This window comes from Phallusia mammillata, chromosome 7, assembly GCF_965637545.1.
Source record: "Phallusia mammillata chromosome 7, kaPhaMamm4.hap1.1, whole genome shotgun sequence".
NCBI classification, from domain to species: domain Eukaryota; kingdom Metazoa; phylum Chordata; class Ascidiacea; order Phlebobranchia; family Ascidiidae; genus Phallusia; species Phallusia mammillata.
In genome coordinates, this window is record NC_137258.1 from 17897204 (window position 1) to 17922854 (window position 25651).

The 25651-nt window shown below is 37.4% G+C and overlaps 2 protein-coding genes across 3 annotated transcripts; both read left to right on the top strand.

Moving 5' to 3' along the window:
- Positions 1-269: 269 nt before the first annotated feature.
- LOC145237219 (uncharacterized) lies at positions 270-6655 on the top strand. Its single transcript, XM_080100002.1, has 13 exons — positions 270-426; positions 966-1138; positions 1443-1596; positions 2099-2259; positions 2807-2957; positions 3072-3114; positions 3992-4157; positions 4411-4571; positions 5040-5220; positions 5378-5448; positions 5649-5838; positions 5978-6095; positions 6273-6655. The coding sequence occupies exons 1-13, from the start codon at positions 369-371 to the stop codon at positions 6443-6445; spliced, it is 1800 nt and encodes a 599-aa protein (XP_079956128.1). The 5' UTR covers positions 270-368; the 3' UTR covers positions 6446-6655.
- A 1644-nt stretch (positions 6656-8299) lies between these two features.
- On the top strand, positions 8300-24125 carry LOC145237218 (uncharacterized). Of its 2 annotated transcripts, XM_080099999.1 has the most exons (21): positions 8300-8449; positions 9290-9471; positions 11395-11551; positions 12005-12165; positions 12508-12658; positions 15095-15276; positions 16191-16347; positions 16800-16960; positions 17274-17424; positions 18303-18484; positions 18842-18998; positions 19330-19490; positions 19640-19790; positions 19936-19978; positions 20423-20588; positions 21971-22131; positions 22551-22731; positions 22837-22907; positions 23151-23340; positions 23428-23548; positions 23825-24125. In XM_080099999.1, exons 1-21 carry the CDS (start codon positions 8392-8394, stop codon positions 23995-23997), a joined length of 3117 nt encoding a protein of 1038 aa, XP_079956125.1. In that variant the 5' UTR covers positions 8300-8391; the 3' UTR covers positions 23998-24125. The 2 variants fall into 2 exon arrangements, with proteins under 2 accessions (XP_079956125.1, XP_079956126.1); XM_080100000.1 differs by lacking the exons at positions 8300-8449; positions 12005-12165 and having other exon boundaries at positions 9385-9471.
- Positions 24126-25651: the final 1526 nt, after the last annotated feature.

The window sequence follows — 25651 nt, forward strand, 5'->3', positions numbered from 1 at the left end:
CGTTATGTTGAAACTTTTTGTATTTTTTTATGTAAGTATTTCATACAGTAGATTGGAACCACACGGGTAAACCAAAGGTTATACTCTGCAAAAAACAGTTTTATAGCACAGTACCATCTTAATTATTGTATGTATCAAATGAGTACTGCAATGTTTCTGTGCTGATGACGAACGAACAGATTTACCCACTGCCTAAAGGAAATGACTAGCATCCGGAACAAATCAGCCGCAATGTAGCCTACGGAAACAACGGCCATCTACCTGAGTGGTTGTTTTGTGTTTAAATGAATGTATCGTGCGTATAAGAGGTGTTGTTAACAAAGTTTTGTTAGGAGTTGGAAAATTATCTTTGACGACAACAAACGAACATGGAATTTTATCGTTTAGTTTTGGGCACAATCGCTCTACTATTGCTGGTGAATAAAAGTAAGTCCATGGTTACTACTGTAAAATGAAAAGGAATGCCTAAAATGAAAGCAAGGGTTTAATACAACAAATTGTTCGGACAAGGATTATGTATAGTTGTAAAAAATATATATTTTCAGTTACCATCACGCCTCTTAAAGGCAACAAAAAAGAGTAAAGGCAACAAAAAAGAAACTTTTTGCCATTAATCCTTTGTTTTGTAAACGTCATCTTGTGTTTTAGGGTTATATGAAGATTGTACTTTTCGGCTCAATGACAAAATAGATAGTAACAAATTATTGCATTGCACACTTTTTATGTTTCTATGGCATGTAAAACGTTACGCAAAAAATACTGTTTGCTTAAAATGTTTAAAAAACAATGATTTATAGGCAATAATGGAACACAAACAAATTAAAGTTGTTTTTTTACCTTTCCAATACCGTAAGTATTTTAAGGTAACTGTGTGTTTGGACCACGTTGTTTTCCTTAACCTGTATTTGTTCCAAAAAACGCAATATATATAACATTGTTTTAATCTTTTTTGTTGTCTTTTTCAGGTAGCGTTTTGGCATGTAGTGCATCCGACACTATGAGTAGTAACTCAGCGACAAAAGGCGTCAGTGGTGGGTGCACATCATTTTCTTGGAAGTACACCTCAACGAACCCTGGAAATCCGCCCATTTACGTAATGCTGGCGTCTGGTGTTCTTGCTGACAATGACTTTTGTGAGGTAACAGTCCTTCCCCATCTTGCATTTGTTTAGCTTCAAGTTAAAACTGGACAAAAACTTCAAAGTTCAGCATTTGCTTGTTTGTTTTGAGGCAAAAACTGTATTTCACGCCTACGACATCCAGTACAAGATATAGTTGTAAGCAACTTAACCGTGGCCTCTCCCCTGCCAATTGTCCTACGAATCTCGTCGTTTTTCTCCGATTCTAATTTAAAAAAATAAACCTCGCTACCAACAGCTGCATGCATGCTGCTATGTTGTGCCATGATAGCATGCTATGTTTTGTCTGTATATTCCGCTACAGGCGTACGCTGGCGAAGACGCGTCTGGCGAGCTTCTTGGTCGTTATACTGGAAACGGAGAAACCACTGGACCCTTGACAACAGATGGCACTTCAATTTTTGTTACTTGCCAGCTCCCCAACACAGCAGTACTTATAAATATTCTTATTGGCCCTGGTGGGTATTTGTATTTAAATGCTACGCTGACAAGTAGAGTTTCTTTTGCTTATTAGTGAAAAAACAACAACACAATTGCACTATATTACAATCCTACAGCCGGAAATCGTCGCGAATAGGAATAGGAGCATAGTTGCTAACGACTGAAAATGTATTTTAAGTCCTTGATCACGGTACGACAATAAATATTTTACCACAATTCTGTTTCAAAAACCTCACATTGATATTTAGTCTGCCAAAAGCATGAGCCAAATATAGTCCTAAATCTAAATAAGCTTATAGGTTAACAAACACTGGTGCGGAGCACAGGTATCATCCGATACACTATTATAACTGTACAGTATAAGTTAATCAAATTAGCTTATCCTATTCAAATTGTCGTATATAGGTGATTCCTGTCTATTGAACTTTCCACATTGATTTTGACCTTACATAACCTGCCTTCATTTCATTTTATTATAAAATCTGGCACAAAACCGGCTAACGATTCATCATGATACAGGTGGAAGGACTTGTGGACCGAGCACAATTGGCACACCTTACCAAATCCAATCTGCAATGGGAACGAATACATACTGCGTTTATGAGCATTCCACCGACCTACAAAGCAAGTTTATATTCAACTTCACAAGGTTCGGAACCACTCCCTCAGACTTTGTGTCGGTAAGATTTTTGACCTCGACCTCAAGCAAAATTTCTAAAAGTTGCTCACCAAGCTGTAGTCAAGATAAACAAAAAAGTTTTTGTTACGTTAAAAACCCGGCCCGAGCACTGTTTTGACTAAATGCCGACTCCGTGCGTCCGCTCTTAGAATACCCCGAAACGCAAAAAAATTGAAATATTTAAAATCGCTATCATTAATGACCGTTTAAAACAGTGGTCGGCAACCGCTGGTCCGCGGCCCGGTACCGGTCCGCGACGAGTTGGTTACCGGGCCGTAAAATTTTGCAGGTTAAATGCTACAAAACATTTTGTCCATGTATCCCGGGATGATAAACTAATTGAGCGTTTTTATTGCTAAATATTTGTAGTTTTTTGAAGACCGGTCCGCGATAAAATTTTAGTTTCAAAAACGGTCCGCAGTGCAAAAAAGGTTGCCGACCCCTGGTTTAAAATACGTTTTGAATGTATCTTTGTTTTAAAAAATTGTTTTTCATTATTTAAACGTGCATACTTGTCGAAACTATATTTATAATAATTTTATTTTCAGATTCTGCCCAGTGATCCCGATGCACCGCACCTTAAAAAATCCGGAACCGTTGCACCGTTTGTATTTGAAACTTCGGGCACCGGTTTTAGGCTCATTCAGACCAGTGATAGTTTTGTCTCAGGCGGGGAATTTAATGTCCAAATCACCTCCGGTAAGAAGTGTTTTTATTCACTTTTGCGCAGAGACTAAAACCCTTTAGGTTGAAAATAAAAACCCTTTAGGTTCAAAATATTATTTTTTTTGAAAAAAACACATGTTTTTTTAGAGGTGGAAGAAGGTGTCGTTTGTCAAGAGGAAGTTTTTATAGCGTAAGTAGCTCACAACCTACGCTATTATTCTTTGCCGTAACTATACAGATGTTCTTACCGCCCATTTTTGCAATTAAAAAAAAGTAATTTTCCCCAATTAATGTAATCTACGTCTTCGATGACTTTTGTACCTCCTATACGAAATTAAGCAATACACTCAGGATTGGACGGTACCGAACAAGAATAATTTTGCTTGGCTTTATTTCGTTGTTTTACCACTTCAATAAATGGATTTACTTTAATTTTTAATTAAAGTAAAAAAAAATAGTTTCCAGCATTTAGCCCATGACAAGACGAAGTCACTAACATAAAAAACAAGTTTGCTAAAAACCGACAGATGGCTAAAAACAAAGAAGTTTTATAAATAACCAGTGAGGCTGGAATAGGGTGAAAACCTATAAGGTTAAAAGTCGAGTTTATTCTTTATTACAAAACTCCACCCCAACAGTAATAGCCCTACCCGTAAGCGTTTTTTGTCTAATGTGAGTTCCTACTGAAGAAAAATTGCTCATAGCCAAAGGTAAGTTAACTTGAGGTTAACTATACGAATAAAGTGATTCCTCGCGTCGTTGCACATTTTATTTACAGATTTATTTACCATTACGGAAGAGCCACTAAAACAGGAACCCACAGACAGGCCTGCTAAAATAGCGCAACGGAGCTTAGGCTTTTAACATTGCAATAATTGCTGACTCAGCAAATTGAAGGCTTGTGGAAATAATTGCTATGCTCCGCTGCGCCACCTTTTGGAAATTATCAGGCCTATCTGTGAGTTCCTGTGTTAGTAGGTTTTCCACCATTACGATGTTTAACAGCTAGCACTGAGGGCATCAAAGTTATTACGTGTTTCAGTTCTTTTTTTGTTTACAACCTGTAGTTTGGGTGAAAACAGTTTGACCAATTTAACGTATGAGATTGGAGACACCTTATACATCTCATCCAGCCGACAACTTAACTTTGCAAACATTCCGAGCAAATGCATAACCAGTGCCGATTCTCCTATCTTCAACTTTAATATCTCTGAGTGTGATGCGACATATCAGGTAAGACGTACTAAAGTTAGTGAACATAAATTATGTAGGCTATAATAACAATATCAATTTCGCGTTTGGTACAGAATTATTAGCGGGTGCAAATTTGAGGTCCAAACCATAAAAAAGGCTAAAAGGGCGAAACCTGGACCAAACACACTTTTATAATCCAAATTAGGCAAGAAAGTTAGATTTGCCTACGTGAATTACGGCACAAATGGTCTCAAGCGTGAAGCAATTATTTTGTGTTTCAATTTGACTGTAGAATGGAGGTGACCAGTTGAACGTCACTATGATTATTTGGAACTTCAAGGCAATGAACAGATCTCTGCAAATTCAGCGTTACATCTCACACAACATTATCATCACTTGCGACTTTAACACGTCATACGTCGTACAATCCGAAGTCATCATGCCACAAGTCTCGTTAGTTCTTGTTTGTGTTGCTATAGTTAAACCTAAAATGTCCTTACTTTCTATTTGATTTTATCGAATGAAAAGATAAAGACAAGATTCGAATCAGTTAAATTATGACCTTTATCAAAGTTATATGCCTGTTGGCAGCACGGAAGCGGGTTCCATTCCAAACCAGCACCTTCCCGCGTTAGCCTTAGGAATATATTTTATGCGCGTTGGTGGTTTATGTGTCAGAACATAAGGAAGTGACGATGATCTTTTTTGATGTTGAATTTGAAATGATTTCAATATTCTGGTTGAGAGTAACTGTTTAGCATATGTTACAACTACTTTGAGTGGGCGATTGTTCAAATACCTTTGTGTCGTTTTGATTTCCCTTATCGAGTAAACCTCTCCTTTGCATATACTTCCAGGGCTACATTGCATTTTCGAAAACTTATTAATCTTATTACAACATGTGTTTTGTTATTCTTTTAGAGAAATTGAGCAAGCTGCTGACCCTGTATCTGGCGAATTCGAAATCTCTCTCAATCTGTACAACAACGAGTGGTTTAACGAATCACTGGCATCAAACGCTGAAGTAACAGTCCCTGATTACATTTTCGGTAAAGTCAACCTCGATCAAATTCCTTCTGGAGTTGAGGACTATATAGTTCAGGTTGGTTGAAGTTTTTTAAAGGTATTTTTAAAACTCTTTAAAATATTGTCATATTACGGTAATTACGGCAAGGTATTGTAATATGGCAGTGTTAGTTAAGTTTGGCGTAAAGCAAAATATTTAAACTAAATTGTTACAATTTTTTTTTGTATTTTAGGCTGAGCAATGCTGGGCAACACGGACTGATAATTCCAGCGGCCAACCGTCTTATCCAATAATAGAAATGGGGTAAGATTATTTCAAGTCATTTTACCTTTGGGCCAACTTTCAGATTGGAATTTTGATAAGCTTTGTTATCACATTTGAGTAATTTTTCTTTTACGTTACCTGGTAATTACCGTTTTGTCTGGTGACTAATTTCGTATGTTTGTTCATAGAGTGTTCCATATAAAAGGCAGGAAATACAAACTGTTTTTTGTCTTGTTTAGCTGTACGGCGCCACTTAGCGAGGGTGAACCAAGTGGAGCAAAGGAAGCTTTAAGAAATTACAAACCTAACTTCGCCACTTTCAAGTTGAAAAGTTTCGTGTGGACCAACTTCACCGACAACCAACAGCATATTTACATTCACTGTGACGTCACTATATGCCAAAACTCCACTGGATCATGCCCTGGGCAGGTTTGTAGAAATATTTTACAGTTTTAAAAATGCTTGTAAAGGGGAGAACTTTCTCATTAGAAAAAAGTCAATTCAATAACGATTAATATATTTTTGACAATTTTCTACAGGTCTTTGAAACTATGTGTATTTTGTACAGATGTGCGTTAAAAGAAAGAAACGTGCATTGAGAAAAAACGATTACCAAAGATTGTCTGTCGGTCCTGTTCGTTTGGTTGCTGAAAAAACACAAAAACAAAAAACTACAGCAAGCGAAGGTAAGAAAAGTGAATTGAATTTGTGTGCGTTAGTGTTCGTATTTTTTTCATATCTTCAGTAATATAGTTAGTTCACGTTAAAATTTGTAGAATTTGTAGATTGAAATCTACAAGCCTATTCATCTTTAAAATACGTTCAAATTCGTAATAAAATAATTGGATATTCGTGTTTTGCAGATATGCGTCGCAATGTGGATGCTTCAGAGGAAAATACCGACGTGGTTTATACCATGACATTTGTGTTAATTGTTGTGTTGTTGGTCATAGCTGTCTTCATTGTTCGTGAAAAGTCGACAAAAAAGCATTACTGGAATGGCGACAAGCATCTAGTTTCACCGTTACTTGAATAGGTTAAAAATAAGAACCATGGTGCACCACAGCAAATTTAAGTTGATTGCTGTAATACGATTTTTTTCGGTACTTCTTAATATGTTTGTATCTGATTCGTAATACTCTAGATTCCAGAAGTAAACTTGTTATCGAAGCACGACGGGTATTTTAGTTGTAATCAAAGTGAGTTTCAATTGGTAGGAACAAGTTTTTTTTTCATATATTCGACTAGCAAGGCCGGTTTACGGTTAGTTTGATATTCTGATCGTGGGATAGACGATCATACAAAAGCAATTTTTTGTAACTTAAATATATTACTTGAAAAATATTGCCAAATATATATTAATAGAATTACGGTAAATGTCGTTGACTGACATAGAACAATGGTTTGAAATAAAGTTGTCAATAGCTCTGGTAAAATAGGTCATAATTTCAGTATTAACGGACATTTGCAGTTTAAACCCTTGTTTAACGTGGCACATCGACATTTTTTCTCTGGTAATACGTGCTTATTTTCCTAAAAGTTGATTTAGCGTTGGCTGCTACAATTAAACGCTGGTGTCTATAAGCCCGGATGGCAACACGGCGCCGTTGATCATGTTCCACTAGCAAGGTCGAGTTACGGTTAGTTTGCTATTGTGGTTGTTGGATAAACTTATTTTACCAATCATAAAAAAGCAACCTTTCGTAATTCAAATATATCACTTGAAAAATAATGCCATATATATTTTCATAAAATTATGGACTGACATAGAACAGCTGTTTGAAATAAAGTCGTCAATAGCTCTGGCAAAATAGGTCATAATTTCAGCATTAATGGGCATTTGCAATTCAAACCACTGTTTTAACGTGGCGCAAATCTTTTTTTTCTGTTACAGTTAAACGCTGGTGTCTAGCTGCTACAGTTAAACGATGCTGACTTAATCAACATACATTTTTATTTAAATCAGTACCTGTAAACCAGTGTTTTCAAACTTTTTCAACACGACTCAGTTTAGCAACACCACTGTAACAAAAATATCCCTTTTTTTACAAACACAAGATAAAGCCTGGCCTTGAGTTTTATCAAACAAAACCAATGGTAAATACACATACGAACCGTAACTAAATGGTTGTGATGTAGTAGTTTATTGCCAAAGAACGTCTAACAAACTAATTTTAATCTGGTAACATTAGCTGCGCCACATGGGGAATTAGAGTTGCAAGCGGGCCCAAATCTGACCTCGAACCCGGCCAGAACCCGAAAGTATAAGCCCGAAGCCTGGCCCGAACCCGAAACGTTTTTGAGAAGCCCGTTTAGGCCCAAAATTTTGATTGAGTGGTCTGTCCACGAAAGCCTTGCAACAAAGGATGAGAAATAAAAAAAGAGAAAGACAACAAAAACAATAACAATAGTAGACAATGACGTAAACAACATGTTTTAGATGAGGGTGGGCATTAGGTCAAAGCCAGAGACTTGTTACTTAGCTGAGTGATTTTATTTAAAAAATGGCCGACACGGAACGTAAAGTCAGGCCCGTTTTAATCCCGTTTTCTCACAAATACCTAAGCCCGAACCCGGCCCGAACCCGAAAACCCCGGCCCGACTTGCAACTCTGTGGGGAATCATACATTTACGTCTTGTTAAACTTTTGTACATATGTTTAATATGTATGGATTTTATAATATTATAATTACCTACTGGGTAAACCCAACATAACAAGGATATTATACACTTAAAATAAGTACAGTGGTGGTTACTATAGTTGTCCCTGCAGTTAAGGAATAAACGCTTCGGCAGCAATACCCACTGCTTAAAGGAAATGATTGGCATCCAGGACAAATTAGCTACAATTTACGGAAATAACGGCCCTATATACCTGAGTGGTTCCATTGTATTTATATAAGGTTGCGATGTGCATAGAGTCGGTATGAACAAAATTTTATTAGGAGTTTGAAAAATTATTCTTGACGACAGCAAACGAAAATGGTACTTCGGCGTTTGGTTTTTGGTACAATCGCTCTACTATTGCTGGTGAATGAAAGTAAGTTTTATTTACAAATTATACTTTAAAAGTTAAGGTTGTTTGCCATAATAAATTTGTTTTTGTGGGACGAATCTTTTCTTGTGCTTGTTTGGACTTTAATGACAAAATATAGCAACAAATTATTAAAATCTTAGACCGTCTCGTCCGTCGGTTTGGAGTCACAAATTTGCTTAAAAGAACAACTTTTTAGGCACTGGCCTGTGATACGGGCCACTTACATAAAGTCTTAATTTCGAAAAAAAGTAAAATATTTTTATTTACAATGGTGGGTTTTGGGTTTATCGAAAAATATTATAATAATAGGCTATTGTAACAGACCTGTATATAGCCCAATCCTGATTTGTATTTAAAAAAAAGTCCAACGCACTGGAATACTCTAATGCAGACTGCAGGGGTCGGCAACCTTTTAAGCCAGTGGTCGGCAAACGCCGGTCGTTACCGGGCCGTATAATTTTTTAGATTAAATGCTACAAAACATTTTACCCATGTATCCCCGGGATGATAAACTAATTCCGCGATAAATTGTAGTTTCAAAAGCGTCCGCAGTGCACAAAAAAGGTTGCCGACCCCTGCGAAATGTGACAATTTACTTGTTATTTCCATGTGGTATTGACTTCGCGTGCCAACATTTTTGTAAGTAAGTGGTTTGTGCCAGCAGATATTATTAATAAACAGAAACCATATATATTTATGCGTGTAGGCTGGAGCGTCGATGCAGACCATCTGTCACAACATACTCTTTGTAAATCATAGTACGCCAGGCTTATTAAAGGCGTGATACCGATACCAAGTCCCGGAAAGACTCCTCCTCGCTTTTAATATGTTCCTTGTTTATAGGTAGCGCAGCGGCATGCAGTTCACCTGACTATTCGGGTCCTGACTCAACGACCCAAAACATCGGTACTGCGTGCACAACTTACACCTGGAAATATACTTACATTCGTCCAAATCATTTACCGGACGCGCCTGCTTACATAATCCTTGCATCAGGGACACTTGGTAACGATGACTACTGCGAGGTAAAAACAGTTTAGTTGACTAAATACATTTTGCAACCAGTGATGCATCGAACATTTTTATTGCATAACTTGATGCTTAAAGTTTCACATTTTAACAAATAAAACGTAATAATTAAATGACCATTTAATTTTAAATCATTTTTACACCGGCTTGTGTTTTTAAAGGTTTGTTACTGATTATAGTCTACTCAACAAGTCCCCGTTTCTAATCAGGGATTTTTAAAGCATGCAACTAGTGCTGGATTAACCTATAAGCAATATAAGCACGTGCTTAGGGCATCAAGTAAAGGAGGGGCACCACAGAAATGGTTTCTAGGTAAATTATTGAATCTAACAAAAAACTACAACTATATTCAAAATGTAACGAAAATGAATAAGTTCTGTTTATAGAGCGAGAAAATAAAATAAAATAACTGACAAAAGGGATTGATTGCGTGCTATATGACGTAACAACGTTGCGTTGTTCTGTTTGTTAAAACCTGAAACAGACAAGACTCATGGGTGCCCAACCCGTCGATCGCGATCGACTGGTCGATCTCGGACTGATATCAAGTCGACCGCGAGGGATTCAGAAAATTAACTACTTGTTTTGTAATGCGTTTTTAGAGAATATTGCCCTACATAGATCACTTTATTGTGAAAGTTATTCATTAGGATTTGTTGATATGTTCACACCACAAATACTCAGTCGACGCTTTACGTCGCAAAAGTCACAAAAGTAATAGTTACGTCACAAAAATAATAGTTACAGTAGTAATGGTTACTTTGTGCTGGTAATCTATTATCAAGCTTAGCATCGGATGAATTATAAAAAATTAAGTTCAATGCAGTGTAAAAAGTCACACCCAAACCACGATAAAAAACGTAAAACAGGGCTCGGAAAATGCTAGTTTTCCTTTGGTAATACACACATAGTCTTGCATTATCTTGTTAGTTTGTATTGGAATGGTAGATCCCGAGAGTTGGACTACCTCAAACGTCGATCTTGAGTCAAAAAAGATTGGGCACCCCTGGTCAAGACAGTAAGGCAATGATTAGTTAATAACATGCTGTTTGAAAACTTATTCGCGTATGTGGCAAACGTAAATTAAACACGACGCTAATACTGGTATGTTTTACAATTGGGCAACAGTGCTGAGACTGGGGAACGCAGCAGCAAAATTAGGCGTTTTTAATTGAGTTTTGAAGTATTTCTGACATTCTGAAACAAATCTGCCAGTTTACTATCAGCTAAGCTTATAGTCTATTACCCTTGCTGTATATTATGTTAAAATCGAAATCTCGATGAAGAATTTTTGTTTTTACGTTTATATTTCGAATTAAAAATGGTGTAAGGGGCACCAAATTGTTTTAGTGCTTGGGGCCTCTAATGGTGTTAATCCGGCCCTGCATGCAACCAAATGTTAGTCCGGGTCAAGGCATATACCCTTATGTTTGAGTAAAATCTTTTAAACATGGATTTGTGTCAAATAGGGGTTTAGGTTTATCATCGATTGGTGCAGATTTATTTGGTGACTTGATTGTGAAAGGACACACTTTACTTGATTTTGACCAAATTTCCTATTCTGTCGGTATGAATGTCAGCAATTTAGCACCAATACGTTTGTTAAATTGGATTTGGGCCCACAGCCGGGAAAGCCTAATAGATATTTTGTAAATCAAGTATTTTAACAGCTTTAAAAGTTGTTGCTTCGTATTATGTTAGAAAAATCAAACAAGTAATTGCCGACTTTAACGATTTATACTTTTGTTTGGCAGTTTCAAATTTGCTGTTACAATATTGTTAGTAGATCAATATATGCATTTTCGTTGCCGATGGTCGCATGGAAAACCCTTTTCCAACACCGTTTTACAAACAAACCTATAAAACTCATAAAACTGCAACTAATTGGTTATATTTTGTCTATATTCTGCTGCATACAGGCGTACGCTGGGGCTGATTCATCCGGCCAGCTGTTGGGTCGTTTTACTGGGAACGGAGAGACCACAGGACCCTTGCAAGCACCAGCCGGCTCTTCAATTTTCTTTTCTTGCCTGCTTCCAAACACACACACAAGTGTGTCGGTTCGTGCTAGCCCTGGTGGGTATTTGGAGACATTTAAATGATAGCCAATAAAGTTTTTGTTTGCTCGGTGAAAAATGAACAGAGCCACACAATAGCATTAAACAATCACCAAGCCGGAAATAGCTGCATTTAGGTATAGTCTGTAGTATTTATCAACCCATAGTCCGCAGACTTACATTTAATACCACGCATTTTCATTAGATCTGCCTTTTAAGTAAAAGAAAAACTATTTCCCAAGACATAAAAAGTTAGCAAATAACAGTCCTTTTAAATTTTCAAATGGAATTGTTACAAAACAGAATAACACAGTTAGCTTAATGTATTCAAATAGTCGTGTCTAGGATTTTTGTTACTTTTCTACCACACATAGATTAGTTATTCTACAAAGCAACCCGACTTTAACCATTATCATCAATTCTTATATTTCTTCCGGGCACAAAACCGGCTAAAGTTCTGTACCTGCTCCAGGTAGTTGCAATATGATTGATCCACTTGTACTACCTACGGAATTTACCAGGTCCATTGGACCGTCCGCGTATTGCATTTTTGAACATTCCACGGACCAAAAAAGCACCTTTACATTCAACTTTACATTGTTCGATATCCAAGCTGAAAAAGAATTTGTATCGGTAAGATTCGAATTGCCTGGTAAACATTTTAAAACTTCTAAAATTCTCAAAAGTAAATCAAACACAAATGTTTAAACCCCAAACCTTATCAGAATTATTTTGCGTTCACCATTAGCATTTTAAGGTGTGGTACAAAAGTATGCATTTTTAAAATTTTGGAGGAGAGCATAGGCTTTTCCCCCCTGGTTTCGCCAATGACGCTCGGTGCCTAAAAAAGATATTTTAAAATCGATGTCAATAGGAAGCGTCAAAGACAACTTTTCAACAAAGGAAACGTTTTTGGTTTTCTATGAAACGTGGGAACTAGTGGAGACAATATTTGGATGTTAATTTTATTTGCAGATTCTGCCCAGTGATCCCGATGCACCGCACCTTCTACAATCCGGAAGCGTCTCTCCGTTTGTGTTTGAAACAACGGGAACCGGTTTTAGGATGATTTTAACCGGCGATACTGACCTGCCCAACGGCGTTATTACTGTCAAAATCACCTCCGGTAAGAACCTTAATTGACAAAACATTTTATGGCGCTAGACTAAAACGGTTTTCTGATGAATTATTTTTACTTTTCGTTTTACGTAACCTTCAATGTTAATGTTTGGATTAGATGCACTTCGGTTTTCGGCTATTATCTACAAAATCTTTTAGGTTCAATCAGTGGTGGGATTTAAATGTTTTGTCAGCCGGTTCTTTAACAAAAGCCATATTTTTCAGTCGGTTCTGTGCCGCTTACACAAATATGTAAACGGCTTGCAACGCGCTTGTAGTGTTTTATTGTCAGGAGCCAACAGCACAACCGCACAGCACGCGCGCGTTACCAGTATCCCCTCCAAGCTGGTGGAGAGGTACAAGAAAGACTACGTAGCAGAAAACCACTCAAGCGTATAAATTCACTACAGCGCTGTGCCATTTTTTTGCATTTCAAGGACATTGGACTTGAACTTGTGTTTTGTAAATTTGGTTTTTAGCTCAGTCTTAAACTTGTAGTTTTTGCTACAAAGTCGGATTTTATTTAGAATAATATGTTTCTTTACAATGGTGGATTTGGTTTTTTTCGATGACTATCGATATTATAATAATAGACTATTATAATAGACTAAGTAGCCCAATCCTGATTTGTATTTAAAAAACGTCCACGCACTGGATTATTCCAATGCAGACTGTAGCGGTCGGCAACCTTTTAAGCGACAAGTGTCAATTTACCTGTTATTTCCATGTGGTTATGATCAGACATGGGGTCGAATACTCGCGTCCTGTATTCGAATACTTTACGAATACCTGCATGACTGTATTCGAATTCATGAATACTTTGGTAATTTTTGAGTGACAGTAATTCGAATTGTATTCGAATAAAACGAGTCAAGTATTTGTATTCATGAATTGTTGACCAAACTACAACGACAAGTAATTCGAATACTATTCGAATAAACCAAGGCATGTATTCGTATTCATGAATTCTACGCACTTTTTAAAGTTCGGCAATTCGAATTGTATTCGAATAATGCGAGTCAGGTATTCGTATTCACGAACTGTTTCGTAATGTTAAGGTGGCAGCAATTCGAATTGTATTCGAATAAAGCGTGTCAAGTATTAGTATTCATGAATAGTTGACCAAAAAACAACAACGTGTAATTCGAATACTATTCGAATAAACCACAAGCGTGTATTCGTATTCATGAATACTTCGTACTTTTTGAAATGAAGCAATCCGAATTGTATTCGAATTAATAGTTCTAATTATATTTGTAATCACGAATTGTTCAGTTGTTGTAAGAAGCAAACAATTCGAATAACATTCGAATGCACCGATTCGGATATTTGTAGTTGCGGAAAATAAAAGAAATAAAATGCCCCGAAACTTAAAAGGTATTCGATCAAAAAGTACCATGGGTTTATGAATTGCAAATTTATTGGTAAAAATGTAAACCAACGAGCTTTTTTGCCACATTAGCTTGACTGATTTAAGTCTCCGTTATATAAATTTCACCAAATTTACATGAAATGTTTGCTTTATGAACACGCTACACCTGTCATGTGCTGAGAACAACCCAATGTTGCAAGCTTTGTAACACAATTACATTTATGTAACGTCACAATTAAACTTCTATATGTCATTGTTTCGTAACATAAACAAAAACTTGTCAAATCAGGTCACATTCACTGCCAATTTGAATTGTATTCGAATCTATTAGGCAAAAATATGTAGCAAAATATTCTCGACTACTTCTAGTCTGGAGGCAATCGACAATTCGAATTGTATTCGTAAAAATGTAGTCATGTATTCGATTTTACGTATCTTACGTTGCCAAAGGTTGACAACAATTCGAATTGTATTCGTAAAAATGTAGTCATGTATTCGATTTTACGAATTGTTACCTTGCCAAAGGCCGACAACAATTCGAATTATATTCGTAAAAACTATCGTGTATTCGAATTTGCAAATTCTTAGATTGGCAAAAACCTACAACAATTCGAATTGTATTCGAACAAATTTACTCAAGTTTTTGTATTCATGAATTGTCGGTTCAAAAGTTAACTTCAACTATTCGAATTGTATTCATGCACTATCGAACGAAAGCCAAAATCATTCGAATACAGCACGAAGGTGGCAAAACCTGTATTCGAATGCATTCGAATACGAATGACGAATACGAATGGCCCCATGTCTGGTTATGACTTCGCGTGCCAACAGTTTTGTGAGTAGGTGGTTTGTGCAAGCTGATATCAATGGTAAACAGAAAGCAGATAGATTTGTGCGTGTAGGATGGATTTTAAACCCAAACAACCGAAACCAAACAATGTAACAGTTTAAATTGGGACTTTAATATAAACACGCAAATCGTTAAACCTGCTATGAAAAACAACCTCAGCTAGCTTTAGCTTTATTGTTTACATCTGTTTTTGCTCGCTTCAATCATTTCCTTGTTTATAGGTAGCGCACCGGCATGCAGTTCACCCGACTATTCGGGTCCTGACTCAACGACCCAAAACATCGCTACTTCGTGCCCAACTTACACTTGGAAATATACTTACGTTCCTCCAAGCAATTTTCCGGACTCGCCTCCTTACATAATACTTGCATCAGGGACACTTGGTGACAATGACTACTGTGAGGTAAAAACAGTTTAGTTGACAAAATACATTTTGCAAACAGTGATGCACCGAACGTTTTTATTGCATGAAATTAATGCTTATAAAAAACAGAAAAAATACACCTTTTCTGTTTCTACAATACGCGTTGATCGGCAATCCTTTTTTTAAATTGTGCATTTTTTATGATTGTCAAATGTTTTTTTAGTTAGGCAACTACACGCCTGACCATCTACTTTCAAATCATTTTTACACAGGCCTTTAGGTCCGGTTTGTGTTTTTAAAAGGTTTGGTTACTGATTAGCCTACTGAACAAGTCCCTGTTTCTATTCAGAGCTCTCTCAAGCATGCAACCAAAAGTGAGTCCAAGTCAAGTCCTATAGACTTTATGTTTGAGTGGAATCTTTTAAACAGGGATTTGTGTCAAACAGGGATTTGTGTCAAATAGGGGTTTAGGTTTATTTGGTGACTTGATAGTGGCAAGACACAAACTCGATTTTGACCAAATTACAATTCTGTCGGTATGAATGTCAGCAATTTTGCACTACAATGTTTGTTAAATTGAATTTGGGCCCACAGCCCGGAACGCCTAATAGGCATTTTGTAAAACAAGTATTTTGACAGCTTTAAAAGTTCTTTAGCGAAACGATATGTAACAACTAACAATTCAAACTGCCAAGTCTAACCCGTGTTTCGTTTTATATCAGTGGTTCTCAAACTCGGGCCCGCGGTCTCTTAAGGGTCCGTAAGGCAATTTCGGGAGGACCGCGAAAAGGTTGAAGTAGTTCTATAATCTTATTTGACGTCGGTTTGTGCCACTAACTAACATTCTGCAATTAACTTTTGTTTTTCTGAAATGCACACTCGGGCTTAAGGACCGCGAGCCCTCGAAATAATGGCTAAGGGAAAATTTCAAAAAATAATGACAAGGTTTGCAGGCGTACGCTGGGGCTGATTCATCCGGCCAGCTGCTGGGTCGTTTTACTGGGAACGGAGAGACCACAGGACCCTTGCAAGCACCAGCCGGCTCTTCAATTTTCTTTTCTTGCCAGCTTCCAAACACACACACAAGTGTGTCGGTTCGTGCTAGCCCTGGTGGGTATTTGAAGGCATTTCAATGATAGCCAGTAGAATTCATTTTGCTTTGTGAAAAAAATAGACATTGCGACATAATAACATCACAGAACAATCACCAAGCCGGAAATAGCTGCATTTTGGTACAGCCTGTAGTATTTATCAACCCATAGTCCACAGACTCACATTTAATACCACGCATTGTTATTAAGTCTGCCGTTTTAGTAGAAGGAAAACTATTTCCCAAGACCTAAAAAGGTTAGCAAATAACAGTCCTTTTAAATGTTCAAATGCAATTGTTCCAAAACAGAATAACACAGTTTTATTCAAATATAATCGTGTCTAGGATTTCTGTTACTTTTCTACCACACATAGATTAGTTTTTCTACAAAGCAATCCAACTTTAATCATTATGATTAATTCTTATATTTCTTCCTGGCACAAAACTGGCTAATGTTCCGTACCTGTTCCAGGTGATTGCGAAATGATTGATCCACTGGTACTACCTACTGAATTCACCGTGTCGAGTGGAGGGTCCAAGTATTGCATTTATGAACATTCCACGGACCAAAAAAGCACGTTTACATTCAACTTCACATTGTTCGATACCCAAGCTGAAAAAGAATTTGTGTCGGTAAGATTTGACCCCGCGAATTGCCTGGTAGGCTAAACATTTTAAAGCCCAGAGCCTTTTCAGAATTAGTTTACGCTTAGCATTAGCAGTTTAAGCGTGGTGCAAAAATATGAATTTTTAAAATTTTGAAGGAGAGCATAGGCTTTTTCCCCTGGTTTCGCCAATGACGCTTGGTGCCTAAATAAAAGATATTTCAAAATGTCAATACTAAGCGTCAAACAGAAGTTTTCGAAAAAAATGAAACGTTTTGTTTGTTTTCTATGAATCGTGGGAACTAGTAGAGACAATATTTTGATGTTAATTTTATTTGCAGATTCTGCCCAGTGATCCCGATGCACCGCACCTTCTGGAATCTGGATCCGTCTCTCCGTTTGTGTTTGAAACAACGGGAACCGGTTTTAAGTTGATTTCAACTAGTGATACTGACCTTCTCAACGGCGTTTTTACAGTCAAAATCACCTCCGGTAAGAACCTTAATTGACAAAATATTTTATGGCGCTAGACTAAATCGGTTTTCTGATGAATTATTTTTACTTTCCTTTTTACGTAATCTTCAATGATTAGATGCACTTCGGTTTTCGGCCATTATCTATAAAGTCTTTTAGGTTCAATCAGTGGTGGGCCGGTTCTTTCACAAAAGCCATATTTTTCCGTCGGTTCTGTGCCTTTTACACAAATTTTGGCATGCAGTTTTATGTTACAAGAAAAAGGTTTGCCACGCGCTGTGCCATTTTTTGCATTTCAAAGTTTATTTTTGAGCAAAAAAATGTTCCAGGGCATTGGACTTGGACTTGGGTTTTGTAAGTTTGGTTTTTGGCTCAGTCTTAAACTTGTAGTTTTTGCAAAACGGTCCGATTTCATTTAGTAAAATATGTTTCTTTACAATGGTGGATTTTTTCTTTCCGATAATTATCGACATTGTAATAATTACTATTGTAATAGACTAAGTAGCCCAATCCTAATTTGTATTTAAAAAAGTCCAACGCACTCGATTATTCTAATGCAGGCTGCAGCGGTCGGCAACCTTTTAAGCGACAAGTGTCAATTTACTTGTGATTTCCATATGGTAATGACTTCGCGTGCCAGCATTGTTGTGATTAAGCTGTTTGTGCCAGGTGATATCAATAATAAACAGAAAGCAGATGGATTTGTGCGTGTAGACTGGATTTTCAACCTTAACAACCGAAAACAAACAATAAAACAGTTTAAATTAGGACTTCAATATAAACACGCAAATCGTCAAGCTTGCTATGAAAAATAACTTCCAGTGCCAACCTTAGCTAGCTTTAGCTTTATTGTTTTAATCTGTTTTTGCTCGCTTTAATCATTTCCTTGTTTATAGGTAGCGCACCGACATGCAGTTCACCCGACTATTCGGGTCCTTCCTCAAAGACCCAAAACATCGGTATTTCGTGCGCTACTTACACTTGGAAATATACTTACGTTCCTCTGATGCATTTTCCGGACTCGCCTTCTTACATAATACTTGCATCAGGGACACTTGGTAACAATGACTACTGTGAGGTAAAAACAGTTTAGTTGTCAAACCACATTTTGCAAACAGTGATGCACCGAACGTTTTTATTGCATGAAATTAATGCTTATAGTTTCACATTCAAACAAAAAATAAATTGAAAAAAAATGACCTTTCTGTTTCTACAATACACGTTGTCCGGCAAATCCTATTTTTGAATTGTGCTATTTTTTTTATTTTTCTATTTCAAATTTGCTGTTACAATATTGTTAGTAGCTCAATATGTGCATTTTCGTTGCCATGGTCGCATGGAAAACCCTTTTCCAATACCGTTTTCGAACAATCCTACAAAACTCATCAAACTGCAACTAATTGGTTATATTTTGTCTATATTCTGCTGCATGCAGGCGTACGCTGGGGCTGATTCATCCGGACAGCTGTTGGGTCGTTTTACTGGGAACGGAGAGACCACAGGACCCTTGCAAGCACCAGCCGGATCTTCAATTTTCTTTTCTTGCCAGCTTCCAAACACACACACAAGTGTATCGGTTCGTGCTAGCCCAGGTGGGTATTTGGAGACATTTAAATGATGACCAGTAAGGTTCTATTTGCTTGGTGAAAAATAGACAGAGACACACAATAGCGTCATAGAACAATCACCAAGCCGGAAATCGCTGCATTTAGGTATAGACTGTACCATTGATCAACCCGTAGTCTGCAGACTTACATTTAACACAGTTAGCTTAATCTATTTAAATAGTCGTGTCTAGGATTTCTGTTACTTTTCTACCACACATAGAATAATTGTTCCACAAAGCAACCCGACTTTAATCATTATGATTAATTCTAATATTTTTTCTGGCTCAAACCGGCTAATGGTCCGTACCTGCTCCAGGTAGTTGCAATATGATTGATCCACTGGTACTACCTACTGAATTCACCGTGTCGGTTGGACCGTTCAAGTATTGCATTTATGAACATTCGACGGACTCCCCAAAAAAGTTTTTATTCAACTTTACATTGTTCGAAACCGAAGCTGAAAAAGAATTTGTGTCGGTAAGATTTGACCCTGCGAATTGCCTGGTAAACATTTCAAAACTACTAAATTTCTCAAAAGTTTTCGAAAACAAAACAAAACGTTTTTTTGTTTTCTATGAAACGTGGGAACTAGTGGAGACAATATTTGATGTTAATTTTATTTGCAGATTCTGCCCAGTGATCCCGATGCACCGCACCTTCAACAATCCGGAACCGTCGCTCCGTTTGTGTTTGAAACAACGGGAACCGGTTTTAGGTTGATTTCAACTAGTGATACTGACCCGCCCAACGGCATGTTTACTGTCAAAATCACCTCCGGTAAGAACCTTATTTGACAAAATATTATATGCCGCTAGACTAAAACAGTTTCCTTAGGGATTAGTTTTACTTTTTCGGTCATTATCTATAAAATCCCTTAGGTTTAATGCGTAGGCTTTATTATAAATATTTTGTGTTCTTTCAGAGCCTGCACGATCTGTGGTTTGTGAGGAGGATGTGATTATAATGTAAGTATAGTTCACAACCTACGCTCTTAATCATTTGGTCTGCAACTCTTTGGTCAAGTACTAAACGGCTCTGGCGCTTATGCTCATGTTTGCGATAACCGCAGTAGTTTTTTCACACTTTTGACGCTCAACTTTACAATATGTTTTACAAATAAAAAGAAATTATTGCCCACTAACGTAATCTTATGTACGACCATAACGTTTGGACTACCCTCCTAATTAATTTTGCCAAAAAAACCTTGAAGGTTGCCGGGTTGGTTAAGAATGCCTATTATGATGTTTTTTTATCCTATTTTGTCTCTTTCAAAAGGTAAGTTTGCTTAACGATACTCAAACGGACAAAATGATTCTGGATTTGTTTTCATTTATTACTCACTATTACATAATGTTCAACAGCTTTAAACTGTTCATGTTTGATTTTTTTCCTTGTGTTACAACCTGCAGATTGAGTCCAAGCGATTTGACCGATTTAAAGTATGACAGTGGAGACACACTTTACATCTCATCCAGTCGACAAATCGCTCTCGCAAGCATCCCAAGTAAATGCAAAACAACAGGGGATTCCCCAATATTCAACTTTACCATCTCTGAGTGCGATGCAACATACGAGGTAAGACAGAAATTATGCGTAATAACAACCGAACAGTTGGCGTTTGATACAGGTTTATAGGCCTGGCCCAAAGTTACGGCCCTAAACCCTGACCCTACGTTGCCAGTCATACACCCGGACCGAATTCGTGTTTTTTTCTTTTGAAAATTATCAGAACTTATGGAAAGTTTGCTAAACGTGGGTCTGCCGTGAGGTATGGTGTCAGTAGCTCTACCGGTATTTCAAATGTACCGACGCTGTGCATTGGATCTAAACCAGTGCTCTTCAACCTTTTTTGGTATGGTGAACCCCTAAAGTTATTGTGACGAACTCATGCACCCTGTTTACTTAAAAAGTAAACTGAGGTTAAAAGCGACATGAAAAATCATTATGCATATCATCAAGTCAATTAAACCGATCGGAGCTGCCGAAGTTTTACACACTGTCGGTGAGAGTTCGATTATGACTACAGGCTGCTTGCGAGTAGTGTTGCATGTCATAAAACAGCATTCAAACAAACTTGAGAAAATAGCAAAAATTACTGTATCATTAAAAGTTTGTGATGCACCCTTGTATAACCTTTTCGTACTGGTGCACCCCATGCATATTTTGGTGCACCCTATGGTGCACCGTGCACACCGGTTGAAGAACACTGATCTTAACGACTTAATTCGACCTTGCATGGCTGTAATCCAGTTAAAATGTCAAGTAATCACAAAATTATTTGTCAGATACAATCTTTGCCGATTCCACAATAAATTTAAGTTATCTATTGTAGTCAGGGAGTCGAACCGCTTGTCATATGGGTTCAGGTTCGGTTCGGGTTCATTTGTTTTTGTTTTTAAGGGTTCGGGTTCGGTTCCGGTTTTTAAAAATGTATATTTTCGGGTTCGGGTTTTGTTCCGGTTTGGACAAATTATCCGGTCCGAACCGGTTTGCGGTTTTTAAACCGGTTCAATTTGTTTTCGTTTTAATTTATTTCTACCGATCACATACCTGGCCTCACCAAACTCCAAAATAATTTTGCCCGTGCACTGTTATTTTTGACACGCCCTATAAATGTTATGTCGCGTATTCTTCAGTGTGCTGTTTCGAAAAACAAATCGCAAAATATAAAACCGACTGCATTTTTTAATGGTTCGGTACCGGTTCGGGTCCAACGCCAAACAAAAAATGGGGTTCAACTCCGGTTCAGGTTTTTAGAAAATCGTAATTAGCGGTTCGGGTTCGGTTCGGGTTTAAAGAAATTAACCGCTCAAACCGGTTCGCGGGTTCGGGTTCAGTTCCGGTTCGACTCCCTGATTGTAGTGTCACAGTTGATCAATTGGTTAACTAATTTGCAACTTGCAGTTTTCAACTCAACGAAAACTTTACATTTAGTTTGTGTTTTATTTTTACAACAGAATGGGGGTGACCAGTTAAACGCCACTTTGATTATTCGGAACTTCAAGGCAATGAACAGATCTCTGCAAGTTCAACGTTACATCTCACACAGCATCACCATTACTTGCGACTTTGACGCGTCATACGTCGTGCAATCTGACGTCATCATGCCACAAGTCTCGTTAGTTCTTGTCTGCATTATCGAAGTTGCGTTAAAGAAACTAAAAGCCTTCCCTTTCTTTCCAATGCAATCAAGACCAAAGAGACATTTTTTTAGCATTTGTTTAATTCTTAATATTGACTTAAGATGCTAGTATTAAATCTGATTGGGTTTGGCTATTGTTTTCGATTCACCGCTAAGTGGCGTCGTACAGCTAAACATGACAAAAAGTTTGAAATAGGAACTTGGCCGAATGGTCCGGCGCCTGACCCATATAAAGACTTAAAAAAATCCTTGATCGGGATTCGTCCCCGAGAGTGTCCTAGGTTCGAACCCTGTAAAAGAAGATAGGAACTTGGCCTAATGGTCCGGCGCGCCTGACTCATACTCATACATCTTCTAGAAACATGTATCTAATTCTAGCACCTTCTTTCTTTAAGAGAAAATGAGCAAGCTGCTGACCCTGTATCTGGCGAATTCGAAATCTCTCTCAATCTCTACAATAACGAGTGGTTTAACCAATCACTGGCAGCAAACGCGGAAGTAACAGTCCCTGATTACATTTTCGCTAAAGTCAATCTTGATCAAATTCCCTCTGGAGTCGATGACTATATTGTTCAGGTTGGTTGAAATGTTTTGATATTATGTTGTGTTTTGACATGATAGTGTGACGTAGGTTTGGCGTAAAACAATTTATTTAAAATTAGTATTTTTTTTGTATTTTAGGCAGAGCAATGCTGGGCAACACGGACTGATAACTCCAGCGGCCAACCGTCCTACCCAATAATAGAAATGGGGTAAGATTTGTTTTGGCGAACTTAGACTGGAACTTTCTTAACATTTGCTTTGGAAAAACAATAACAATGAAGCATTTTTGTCTCAAATAAAGAGTGGTGTGCCCACGTTGCTCGAAACAAACACATAGTCTACACTATACTAAGAGGCAATTTTACCTTCTATAAACAAGTTTTTAAATTGCTATTTTTTGACTTTACGTCCATCTTAACCGAAAACATGTCTCAATTTTTTGTCATGTTTAGCTGTACGGCACCACTAAGCGAGAGTGAATTGAGTGGATCAAAGGAAGCTTTGAGAAATTACAAACCTGACTACGCCACTTTTAAGTTGAAAAGTTTTGTGTGGACCAACTTCACCGACAACCAACAGCATATTTATATTCACTGTGATGTCACTATATGCCAAAATTCCACTGGATCATGCCCTGGACAGGTTTGTAGAAATTTCTCTATGTTACTACTGTGGAATAGTTTCTTCAAATCTCTCAACGTTTGTATTTAAATTTGCGTGTATTTTCAGATGTGCACTAAAAGAAAGAAACGTGCCTTGGAACAAAACGATTACCAACGACTGTCAGTCGGTCCTGTTCATTTGGTTGCTGAAAAATCGCAAAAAGAACAAAAACAAACAACAAGAGCAGGTAATTAGGCCAACAAAAGTAATATATATACTTTAGTATTTTTTCTCTATCCTATAAACTCTGCCTACATTTTGTTTACTCTAAATAATCTGGTAACATTTGAACTTGAATCATACAGGTTAAAACTGCTAGCCTGTAGCCACACTGACAAAGGATAGGCAAAGTTATAGGAATCACACATTCAGTTCAGTGTTAATTGTTTTTAACAAATTTCAGCAGTTTATCTAAATATTTTTTAGGCTTTGTGATAAAATATTGGCTAATGATGTTTTACAGATATGCTTGGAAATGACGATTCATCAGAGGAAACTATCGACTTGGTTTATATCATGACCATCGTGTTGATTGCACTGTTGGTTGCCTTAGCTATCTTTATGGTACGCGAAAAGTTGACAAAAGGGCATTATAGGAATGACGACAAGCATCTGGTTTCACCTTTACTTGAATAAGATAAAAAACGTAACTTGTCGAGTTATTTACAGATTGTTATACGTTTGTTTTTGAGTTTTAATGTGTTTGTGAACGATTTTTCATATCATAACTTAGAAATAAACTAATGGTCGAGGGACAGCCGATATTTTGGTTGTAATCAATCTGTTCCTAATCGAGTTTTAGCCAGTGGATACCGTTTAACCCTTCTACCTTTCAGTATCTCAACTTGCAGAATAAGACTGGTCAGTTTCACATGCACTTATTCAATTCAATTAGAGGAAAGATTTAAAACGAATTTTGACCACAGTGTTGCCAGGTCAAATTGCGGAAAAGCGCAACTTTACCAGTCAAAAGTAGCCCAAAAGGAGCCCAATTTTACAAATACATGAAATGCAATTGATTGCAGGGAGTCGAACCGCTTGTCATACGGGTTCAGGTTCGGTTCCGGTTCGCTTCATTTTGTTTTTAAGGGTTCGGGTTCGGTTCCGGTTTTTAAAAATGGATATTTTCGGGTTCGGGTTTTGGTCCGGTTTGGGCAAATTATCCGTACCGAACCGGTTTGCGGTTTTTAAACCGGTTTAAATTTCCATTCGTTTCAATTTAATTCTAACCATCATCTACCTGGCCTTATAAAACTCGTAAAGAATTTTGACCGTGCTGTTTCAAAAAAATCACAAAATATAAAACAGACTGTATTTTTTACTGGTTCAGTTCCGGTTCGGGTTCAACACCAAACAAAATATGGGGTTCAACTCCGGTTCGGGTTTTTAGGAAATCGTAATAAGCGGTTCGGGTTCAATTCGGGTTTAATAAAATTAACCGCTCAAACCGGTTCGCGGGTTCGGGTTCAGTTCCGGTTCGACTCCCTGATTGATTTTCACTACTTTCACCTATACGTATGATAATTATTTAGGTTTCTCCTTTTCAGATTTAATTTTTGTTCATTTTAAAATTGAATTTGAACTGTTTTCAGTAACACTTTATTGAACACCCTGTGTTTACTCACTTTTCATGCTGTTTTTTTTTTTAATTTTTTAATCTCCACTTTAAAACAAACATGTTTCGCATTAATAACAAAGTAAGATGACATTTAAAACATAAAAGACAAATTTTGGCCAAGAGACAATTCTTATTACGGGGTAACATCGGAGGCGTTTATTGAATTTCTTTGTTTGAAAAGTGAACGTTGCATTGCCGCAACGCAATGCCATTGCGTGGGCTGAAAGCATTCTTTTGCTCAGCTCGATGTTAAATCTCCGACGCTCTGGGCAGTTTCATTTGTTCTTTTGTCAAAATTGAACTTACAAGGTTTTTGACGTCACAATAATAATGCAATCATTACTCGACATACGGTAGAAAATGTCATTTACAAACCCGCCCAAAAATGCGCAACCCGCAACTCATGAAAAAAGCCCGCAACTCGACGTCCAAAGTAGCCCAAATCGGCGACAAAAGCGCAACCTGGCAACACTGTTTGACCACCCAAACCAAATAGAACCATCATCATTTCGCCGAAATGGTAAGTGCGAAAATTGTTAACAAGCGTTACGCACCACTGCGTACAGTTTCGAAAAAAAATTTTTCATTTAAAAAACAAACAAACATAAAGCGTGGTCAAGGTACGTACAAATCGACATTTGGAGGTATGGGAGAAAATGTTTCAGCTTGTAA

What these genes read in the sequence shown, in the direction of transcription:
- LOC145237219 (XM_080100002.1), top strand. Translation starts at nt 369, where the DNA reads ATGGAATTTTATCGTTTAGTTTTGGGCACAATCGCTCTACTATTGCTG. An exon ending in CAAGAGGAAGTTTTTATAGC is followed by an intron (nt 3,115 to 3,991) that starts GTAAGTAGCTCA and finishes TACAACCTGTAG; the next exon opens with TTTGGGTGAAAACAGTTTGA. An exon ending in GTCATCATGCCACAAGTCTC is followed by an intron (nt 4,572 to 5,039) that starts GTTAGTTCTTGT and finishes TTATTCTTTTAG; the next exon opens with AGAAATTGAGCAAGCTGCTG.
- LOC145237218 (XM_080099999.1), top strand. Translation starts at nt 8,392, where the DNA reads ATGGTACTTCGGCGTTTGGTTTTTGGTACAATCGCTCTACTATTGCTG. An exon ending in GTCATCATGCCACAAGTCTC is followed by an intron (nt 22,132 to 22,550) that starts GTTAGTTCTTGT and finishes TCTTTCTTTAAG; the next exon opens with AGAAAATGAGCAAGCTGCTG. An exon ending in AAAACAAACAACAAGAGCAG is followed by an intron (nt 23,549 to 23,824) that starts GTAATTAGGCCA and finishes GATGTTTTACAG; the next exon opens with ATATGCTTGGAAATGACGAT.